The sequence below is a fragment of the Macaca mulatta genome, chromosome 2 (genome assembly GCF_049350105.2).
Source record: "Macaca mulatta isolate MMU2019108-1 chromosome 2, T2T-MMU8v2.0, whole genome shotgun sequence".
Lineage (NCBI taxonomy): Eukaryota > Metazoa > Chordata > Mammalia > Primates > Cercopithecidae > Macaca > Macaca mulatta.
In genome coordinates this window covers 108,884,235-108,894,359 of record NC_133407.1, presented here as the reverse complement: position 1 = coordinate 108,894,359, position 10,125 = coordinate 108,884,235, and the positions used below count along the sequence as shown (strand labels likewise).

At 48.8% G+C, this 10,125-nt stretch overlaps 1 protein-coding gene across 2 annotated transcripts in view; it reads right to left on the bottom strand.

Annotated features, from left to right (window-relative positions):
- The window catches only part of LARS2 (leucyl-tRNA synthetase 2, mitochondrial), a 162,085-nt gene continuing 151,960 nt past the window's right edge, over positions 1-10,125 (bottom strand). For both annotated transcript variants that reach the window (XM_028844035.2, XM_015131155.3), the window contains 2 exons: positions 7,379-7,506; positions 1-2,067 (listed from right to left, as the gene is read on the bottom strand). In XM_028844035.2, the coding sequence (XP_028699868.2) occupies positions 1,888-2,067; positions 7,379-7,506 (308 nt within the window). In that variant the 3' untranslated portion in view covers positions 1-1,887. The remainder of the gene's footprint in view (positions 2,068-7,378; positions 7,507-10,125) is intronic.

Sequence of the window (10,125 nt, the reverse complement as noted above, 5' to 3'; positions counted from 1 at the left end):
TCAAGTATTTTCATGGGCTTATATTTAATCCATATTCACTGCCATGTGCAATGAGACTGAGTACATTCAAGTCAGCTCTAGCACTCCAGACTTCTGGTCCCCGTCTTCCCTTTTGGTCCTACTCTTGGTCCTGGACCACACTTACCCCGCCAAGCTGAAGATTAGGAAGAGGAAGAACTAGATAGAAATGATGGTTCAAGTGCATCAGTGTATCCAGTGGTTCTCAAACTTTGCTGCCCATTAGAATCACTTGTAGTTTTAAAGATTCCTGATGCTTAAGCCACACCGTGGACCAATTAAATGGGAATATCTGGGCATGAGGACTAGGCAGAGTATTAGGCCTGAGAACCAGTGACTTAATTGCTGTTGCTAGTGTGCCTGTATCAGTGTTGTCTACCATGGACTGTAAGTTCTGGAACAAGAAGAACCACATGTATCCCACTTTATAGCATTCCATGTGGAGTCAGACACACAGCCAATGCTTCTGATGATGATGGAATACCTCAATCTGTTTGTCATTAACTCTGAAATTGGAATATGGTAGATATTCCAAGATCACACATATGTCCTGAAGTCACAGATGATAAACATTTTATTACACTAAAAAAGTCATCTGTTAACTGCTGAACTGCACGGGGACCACATCTGAGGCTACTTCAGAAAAAATGGCATCAGATAACAAATACAGATTTCTGGCATTACAAAATGGCTAGATTCTCCCCCACCTTCCTTCCTTAAATATTAATCAGTGGCTTAGACCAGTTCTAGTGGGAACACTTAATTGCTGACTTCACATAAAACAAGGATTAGCCTATTGTGCCAATGACATGAGCCCATTCCTGGCTGTCTTCCCAACAGCCAGACTGCTGTGGCTTGGACACTGAAGGCAACACCTGGGGGGCCTCAGTTCCACTCCTCTGTGGTGAGCTTGCTCTTCCTAATAACTGGCTCTGGGGTCAAATCAATAATGGTGGCATTGCCATCTGGGGCCCACATGAGCCCTCCGGTGCCTGCTGCATCCCTACTGGGCTGCGGTGGGGCTCTGAGGTTGGGGATGAGCAGCCTGAAGCCTGGTTCCACTTCACTACACAGCAAATTGTATACCCAGGGGAGCGGTCATGACTTGCTGCTCCTCATTCATGTGAGGAAGCGGTGCTTTGCCTGGGATCGTGTGTGTCAGAACCATAGCAGGCCTGGGAGGCATGTCCAGCTGGGGTTGGGGAGGACAGGCCTGCATGACAGAGCTGGGGAGTGGTGGGGACAGAGGTGGAGGAACCAGCACTGCCTGCCTTTTGATTCAAAGCACCTTTAGAAAATCCCTGTGTCCATCTCCACATATTGGTTATTTGAACATTTCCTAAATGGCTTCCTCATCCAGCCTGAAGGCAAAGAGACCCTTCACCACCATCTGGAGGCTCAGTTAGCAGTTCCAAGTGGCTGGCACACTGCACCTGAGTCCTGCAGTTCCTCAGGCTGACCTCAAATTCCCGAGGAGCGCCTAAGGCGGAGCCATTTCCCAGATCCGCAGGCTTCCTGGCTGCCCAAGGGGCACTGTGCTCCTTCCTGCTCCCACCCAGCAGTGTCTCTGAGGGCTTCCTATGGGATCAGATGGCCTCCTCCCCCTGCAGTGTGGGTGGGGGGTGAGGGGCAGGCTGTCCGACACCCTCCTCAGTAGCTCATATTTCTCCGTTGCTCAGCTCACCTTCGCCCCCGGACCAGGCCCCACTGCAGAGGCACACTGTTGACTGCAGTCTGCCACGGGACTGAGGTCAACAGCCCAGACATTTGTCTTTTCCCTTCCCCTGGGAAGCAGACGTCGCCCCCTCATCCCAGGCCTGGAAGGAGGTTCCTCAGAGGCCCTGCGTGGTAGCTGCAGCCTCCTGGCTGTCAATCTTGCACCAGGAAGTTGATGAGGGCAGTTCTCGGGGAGAGGAAAGACTTCTTGATGCTTCGCCCTTGCAAAAGCTTGACACCCAGCTCACTTTGGAGAACAAATTCGTGGACTTTGTCCTGGTCCTGGGCAACTTGTTGGGGCACAGGAATTTTGCCACAAGCTTTATTGTTGATCTGAGAAGGAGAAACGCCAAGACAAACAATGAGGAACATCCTCAGAGTGGCAGGCGGCCCAATACCAGACCTCCTGCCTGCAAAGGGCGTGGCTGCATTTGTTTAGGGGAAGGCAATAGAGGTGGAGAAAGGAGGAAGTCAGCACCCTGCTTCCCACAGGGTAAAATGCAACCAGCTGAATAGGATTAACACCTAGACCTGCAGAAAGAGACAGACACTGAGACTGCATGTGAGTGCCCGTAGGTGGAGTGAGGACTGCCTTGCATTTTCTGAGCACTGCTCTCATACACAGCTGTGGTAGAGATTATGTCAAAAATTCTCAGCATGAGATGGCTTGGGCCATTTCCAGGCAGAAAGGGATTATTCTGTCATCGGGGCTCAAGTGCAAGTTCAGATCCAGGCTAGAGCGAGCTGTCCCCTCAGATTTTACCTAGGTCTCAAGTGGACCAAACAGTTGACGGTTTCACAGGGGACACAGTCAAACTTCTCTGCTGACTGGCTCCAGAAGGGGGCGCTCAAGTGTGACGACTTAGAAATCGGACCCACATCGTGTGGCATTAATCACTCTTTCTCCCTTAACATGGGTCAGTACAGTTCCAGACACAGGTGGGTATTCACCGAATATTGATTCAATGAGGGAAGATGACCGCGTGGTTCAGCTTCTGAACAGTCATGCTTCCAAATCCTCAATCCCATTGCTCCGAAATCTACACACATTTCTTTCACTAACTCTTGTTTTTCACTGGAAAATATAGTCACGGTCTTAGGAAAAGTTACTAGGAATAATTTCTCGAGTTTCAACCAAAGCACATTATCAAATGTCCCCTAATCACCCACTTCCTTTTTTTCAGATTTCTGGAGAACTTGGTGGCATTTTTACTGTCTCCATTAGCCTAGGAAACAGGGATAGGATATAAATAAAACACGCAGTCCTGGCATATTATGAAATATTGTTTTGAAAGCGTGAGGCTCCATGCTGCAGGGTTTTAAAACATTCTGAAGCCGGGGAACTACGTGTGTGGTGTGAGGGACTGTGGCCCCTCTGCCCTGGTGTTTCTGAGTCATTAGAAGCTGCCTTCTTTCAAGGCCACATGCTGGGCTGGACTGAGACCCTGGAAGAGAGCTTCCACCTGTCACACAAGAGCCATGCCCCTAGTGAAGTCCTGGGATCCCCAGCAGGGAATTCTCAGGACATGCAGTTGTCAGTGAATCATGTTTTTCCTCCTATGGAAGAGCAGCCCAGGCCAATATCTCCTTTGGGTCACCACCCACAGAGGGGGTGCTGGGCGAGGGGGAGCATGGTGGTCTCATGTGGGCAGACTCAGGTTTGACTCTTAGGCCTGGTCTTACAAGCTGTGGGATCTTGAGCTTAGTTTTTCTTAAGGACAGAATTCTCCAGATTCTGGAGTAAAGGAGGTAAAATAACCTGTGTAAAGGGACCAGCTCACTAGGCCGTACTCCCTCTGCCTTTGTCAAGAGTGGTGGCCAGGATAGAAGGAGCTGGCTGTGGGATGTCCTCTTTGACGCATGGCCTCAGCACAACAATGACCCATTTCTAAACCCTTCGAGCTTCCTGTGCTTTGCCGGAGCCGGGCAGGCTGGTCCTAAGTCATCACTGGTGACAGCCTGTCCAAGGGACCTGAGTCATTCTTGTCCACAGCTGGGGCTTTGGGGGCAGGGCATGTCATCTCTGGATGTGGCCATGGTGCTCTGAGTCTTTCCCATGCTGCCTCGGGCACCCTCACACGGCTCTGGCTCCCCAGGCCTCCCCTGAGTTGCCTTACCAAGGCAGTCCCTTCAGGGTGAGTAGGTGCCGATCATGCTCCCCCTGTCTCTGGCATAAAGTGCCAATGAGACGGGCAGAGAAGTCAGGCTGGGACTCAACACTGAGCCTGGGCTTCAGGGGCCCAAAGAGGAATAAGCACATTGATATCACTTCAAACAGAGGCTGCTATGCTGTGGGGCTCTTGCACCTCCATCTTTGGAAAGGGCCTAATCATGACTCTCCTGGACTTTTCTGACACCTGTCAGACAGGGCCCAGGCCACAGGTGTTCCTCCCACTCGACTCCATCACCTGTCACCATCATGAGGTAGCCTTGGAATGGCTGATAACAATACAAGCTTCCATTTGCTGCGCTCGCACTCTGCCAAGCACTGAACTATGCAATTCACTTGCATGAACCTGAGTCAATGCATGAATATCCCATCCCATTTTACAGATGGGGAAGCTGAGGCACATGAAGTGAAGTCACTTGTCCACCTAGGCTGCACCCCAGGCAGCAGTAGAGAGGGGATGACCTGACACAGCCCCTCTCTCTCCTGCTCACACACCCTGACAGCCCCCTGTCCTCTGAGGGGTGGAGTCTGGCCTCCGAGGAGGGGACACTCCCCACCTTTAGCCCTGTTTCCAGCACTGCCCTGTGCCCTCTGCTCCAGCCCCTCCCTGGCTCAGCCCGGGTCTCTGTGGGCCTGCCTCCTGTGTTTGCTCCTGGTATTGCGGCACCCTTCTCTCCCCTGGGGAGAGGCTGCTTCTCTTTCAAAGCCAAAGCCGCCTCTCCTTTTCCTCACGATGCATTTTCTGATTCTCCAACTGCCAGAAGTGGCAACACTGATGCTAGCGGCAGTCACCATTCACAGAGTAGATTCTGGACTAGCTGTGTGACCATCAGTGAGTTATTCAGCCCCATCCTGCCACCATTTCCTTGCCTGTAAGACAGGGTCAGTCACACATCTGCCTGTCTGTGAAATGGGGACAACAACAAGCCTGCCTCACAGAGCCACTGTGCTTAGTAAATAAGCTCACACCTGGGAAGTGGGTCGGGGCTCACTCTGTGTTAAGAGGATTTTGTCATTAGTGCATCCAGAAGCAAGCTAAGCACTTCCTGGCATTATCCCACCTAATTCTCTCAATAGCCGGATAAGGCAGGCGCTGTGTGTGCCTCCATTTTATAACTCAGGAAACTGAGGCTTAGAGGTGTTAACTATGTTGTAAAACTGAGACTTATACCCAGGATGGCCCGACTTCCAAGCCCTTACATAAACTGTGTGTGACAGCTCATGTGCCCCCAGACCTTTGTTCCAAAGTGATAAGGCGGTAGCTCTTGTCTCTGTATCCCTGGTGTGGGCAGAGCCCAGCATGTCACAGGCACAAAGAACACGGGCACAAGGGAACTGAATGACACTGAACTGTGCTTGCAGCATGCTTCTGGCCAGGGCACGAAGTGAGATCACACGGAGTGAGAACCCGGGCCTTCACAGAAGTCTTTGCTGCTGGCGCGGGGCCGACCCAGCCCGGGTTCTCAAGCTGGGGACACTTGCAGAGAGTCTTACACATGCTTTTAATTTTAGGTTTGCATTTCAATGATTATATAAAATTATTTTACCAATGATCAAAACTCAATTGCTTTTCTGCAGTGTTAATTTAGATAGAAAGATATTTTCATAGACTGAAGCCCTCCCTTTTTCTCAAGTTAGCATTTCTCAACTGGGCTGAGGACAAGTTCTTAGGGATGCATGAGATATTTATTTATCATAAACATTACTCAAATTAAAGCAATTTCTGGGCTGGGGCCGGGTGTGGTGGCTCCCGCCTGTAATCCCAGCACTTTGGGAGGCTGAGGCGGGCAGATCACTTGAGGTCAGGAGTTTGAAACCAGCCTGGCCAACATGATGAAACTCCATCTCTACTAAAAATACAAATATTAGCTGGGCATGGTAGCACATGCCTGTAATCTCAGCTAACTGGGAGGTTGAGGCAGGAGAATTGCTTGAGGCGGAGGTTGTAGTGAGCCAAGATTGTGCCACTGCACTCCAGCTTGGGCGACAGAGTGAGACTCTGTCTCAAAAAAAAAAAAAAAAAATTCTGGGTTGGGTGTGGTGGCTCATGTCTCTAATCCCAGCAATTTGGGAGACTGAGGCAAGAAGACTGCTTGAGCCCAGGAGCTTGAGACCAGCCCGGGCAACAGAGTGAGGCCATGTCTCTATTAAATAATAATAATAATAATAATAATAATAATAAAAAGAAATTTCCTCTATGCCACAAGGATGGTTTTGGTTTTGAAGATTTTTGGAAGAAGCCTGCCAGGGCACTCTCACCTCCTCTCCCTTTGGGGTGGGGTGGCAGAGAACACAGTGCCAGGAGAGTTGGTGCGGAGACAAGGGGGCTGTGAAAGAGCCTGGTCTCCTCGGCAAAGTATTGTTTTTCCAAACCTCCACCTTCCTGCTGGGCCTGCACAGGTGCAGAGGGGCCAGGGCCTGGCTGGCCAACCTCTGTGGGGCTATGCCCTCCCTCAGCCCCTAGGTGGGTTTGTTCAGGGCACTTTCCACAATTTGCAGTCATTTTATTTATGTTCCTCTTTCCTTTTTATTCTTCCCTCTCTCTCCTACTATGCTTTAAGCTCCGTGAGGGCAGGGAACCTGTCTGTCCTATCTTGATTTTGTATCCCCAGAGCACTCTGCCTGTCGTAGAGTCAGACTTGATAAGCATCTGTGAATAAACGAATAAACCTGGGCAAGGTGGACCAACTTCACTGAGCCTCAGTCCTCAATTGAAAAAATGAGAATGGCAACACCCACTTTATAGGGTGATGAGAGTGAAATGATCATTTTGAATGTGAATTACCTGGCCCCATGTGTGGTTCCGGGGAGACATGTGGTTCAACGTCCACTCCCTGTCCTCTTTGTTTCTTCAGACACATCAGCATATTTAAGAGATACTCATCATAAATGTGTCTCATTTAACACATTAAATAAACATAGAAAAATCACATATAGGATAAACTATAAGGGGGTTACTTGCTCTTAGAAAAGGTTTAAACAATAAACTCCTCTTATGTACTTAAAATTACCTAATTTACCAAAAAAAAAAAAAAAAGTATGGAAGCTTTCTGAATTATGTTTCACAGGTATTACTGCATAGCCACCCACCTCACTGTCACCCTTCCCTAGCCCCCAAAAGCCCCCAAGAGCACCCGAGTGAAATTGAGAGTGACTGAAACACGGTCCTCAGTTGGAAAAACAATGAGAGCCTATAAGGTGGGCCAGGTTTATGACTCCTCTTTCCAAGCCCTTGAGGACCATGAGAGTTTTATGCTCACATGTTCACAGTTTTGTAGGTCACCACACCCCAGAACTGAGGGTACTGGCAAAGGAGAGACAGGCCTTGGGCCTTCCGGTCACAAGGTGTGGCTGAGGGCTGAGCTGAGTGAGCCAGAAAGGCCTGCTAATAGACCTCTCAAAACCGCCACCGTGTTTAGGGGCCACCAGCAGGGCAGGGACTGCCGGGCTCTGGGGTTGAGAGGAGATACTTACCAGAACTGCCATCTGGATGATCTCCGGCGGCTGCAGGAACTCCGGGTCCACGGCAGGCCATGCCTGGAGCAGCACACTGGCGTCCCAGGAGTAGTGGGCACAGAGCTTCCTTGGCACCAGCGCCAGGCCTGTAATGCCAAGGCACAGAAGGGTGGGGTCACTCTAAGAACAGGGAGGCTTAGGAGAGCAGGACCAAAGCTTCCGCCCCCACACAGCACAGCCTGCCGGGCGCTCAGCACTTTGGCCTGGTTTAGAATCCCAGGTTGCTGGGGAGCTCTTGTTGTTCACAGACGGCACGCAGGGCTGTGAAGATGGGTGGCTATGCCATTCTGAAGTGTGCATGTGGAGACACAGGCTGCTGGTGTGAATGGCATCTCCCTGAAGTTCTGCTGGTGAAGGAATGCCTTTGTGCCTTTGAGAGCTGATTCCAAAGTATGGAGCGGCATTCGCTAGCTATCTCGCCTACGCATTCTATAGTCTGAGAAGGCCTCCCAACCTGTTCTTTTACTCACAATTACTGGAGCCAGGATGCAGTGAATGGCAGGACACTCCTCACCATGTGCAGCGGGATCCTAACCTTCCCGCAAACTTCCTCTCGGGAGTGGAGCCCTCTGATTACTGGAATGGAAGGAGCTTTCCTTGGCTCAGGGTGGGCCAAACATGAGGAAACACTGAGGAATGAAACCGTCTCAAGCCCCGTTTCCCAGAGTGCTTCGTGCCGCAGCCCCCAAGTAGAGGTGGCACTAAGGGTAGCAGAGGGCCAGCTGTCCAAGTGCAGCTGCAGTGGCCAGTGCTCCAGGACTTTAACTAGGGCTCATCCTAGCAGGGAAAGCTTTGACTTCAAAGCCTCTGCTGTAATCTCAGCACTTTGGGAGGCCAAGATGGGAGGACCGCTTGAGGTCAGGAGTTTAAGATAAGGCTGGGGAACACAGTGAGACCCCATCTGTTAAAAAAAAAATTCACCAGCATGGTGGCTCATGCCTCTAATCCCAGGTACTTGGGAGGCTGAGGCAAGAAGACTGCTTGAGCCCAGGAGTTTGAGGCTGTAGTGAGCTATGATTCCTCCACTGTAGTCCAATCAGTGACAGAGCAAGACCCTGTCTCATAGATAGACAGATAGGTAGGTAGGTAGGTAGGTAGGTAGTTAGATAGATAGATGCAAGCCTCTGCTGATTTCATGAGTATAAGAGATGCCCCCAAAGGTACAGGGAATACACACCACAGAAAAATAGATCCCTGGGCAGAAGCGGGCAAGTGAATATGGCCAGCATGCCCATTCTGGAGCAGTGCCCTGGTAGCTGTAGTCCTCACCTGGGAATAGCTTTTCCACTGGTGGTGGAACTGGCCCTTCGACACCTCTCCCTTGTTATTAGCCCTGAGACTAGAACAATGCATTAGAGGGATAGGTCCATGGCTCAGGGTATGGGCTGAAGCTGAGTCTGTGACAGAGGGAGACAATTCCACCAAAACCAGCTCCAATAATACTCGGTTGTGAATGACAACTTTTTGTTTTATCTTCCTTGATGACAAATGTAGTGTACACGCTCCTTGCAGAAAATTTGGAAAGGTCCAAAATATAAAAATAAACATCGTGTTCACCCAGATAGCATTTTTAACTTTTTTTTTAGAGATGGAGTTTTGCTCATTGCCCAGGCTGGAGTGCAGTGGCACAATCTCGGCTCACTGCAACCTCTGCCTCCCAGGTTCAAGTGATTCTCCTGCCTCAGCCTCCCGAGTAGCTGGGGTTACAGGTGCCCACCGACAAGCCTGGCTAATTTTTTGTATTTTTAGTAGAGATGGGGTTTCATCATGTTGGCCAGGCTGGTCTCGAACTCCTGACCTCAGGTGATCCACCTGCCTCGGCCTCCTGAAGTGCTGGGATTACAGGCGTGAGCCACTGCACCCAGCCCCAGATAGCATTTTAAACTTATTTTAAAAGATAGTAATTTAATGTATGTAATAACTATTTGTATATATAAACCAACTCTACAAAACACCACCACCACAAGATCATGTTGTAAATATGATTTTGTATGTTCTTTTTCCCATGTTTTAAAATGATATTTCACGGCAAAAATGACACACAATTTTTTATATATATATATCACAATTTTATATATGTATAATTTATATATAATATATATTTTATATTATATATATTATAAATATATATTATATATATTTATATATATATAAAATAGGACCCTAGTTTAATAAAAATTTTATATGAACACATTGGAAGGAAATAGTAATAACATCGATTGGAATAAAATAGTAATAACATTGGTAGTAAATAAATCAAAGTAGTATCTCTGGGGAGTAGAAGTACGGGTGATTTCTCTTTGTTTCTTTTTTTGAGACAGAGTCTCACTCTGTCATCCAGGCTGGAGTGCAGTGGTAAGACCTTGACTCACTGCAACCTCTGTCTCCCAGGTTAAAGCGATTCTTGTGCCTCAGCCTCCTGAGTAGCTGAGACTACAGGTGTGTGTCACCACGCCTGGCTAATTTTTTTTTTTTAGTAGAGACAGGGTTTCACCATGTTGGCCAGGCTGGTCTCAAACTCCTGGCCTCAGGTGATCTGCCTGCCTCAGCCTCCCAAAGTGCTGGGATTACAGGCATAAGCCACCGCGCCCAGCCTTGTCTTTCTTTTTAAAATACTATGTTATAGATTTTCTACAAAGGATGTTTTATTACTTTTTAATTTGAAAAAATATTTTAAAATAACATTTTTTCGTCCTGTGAGATCA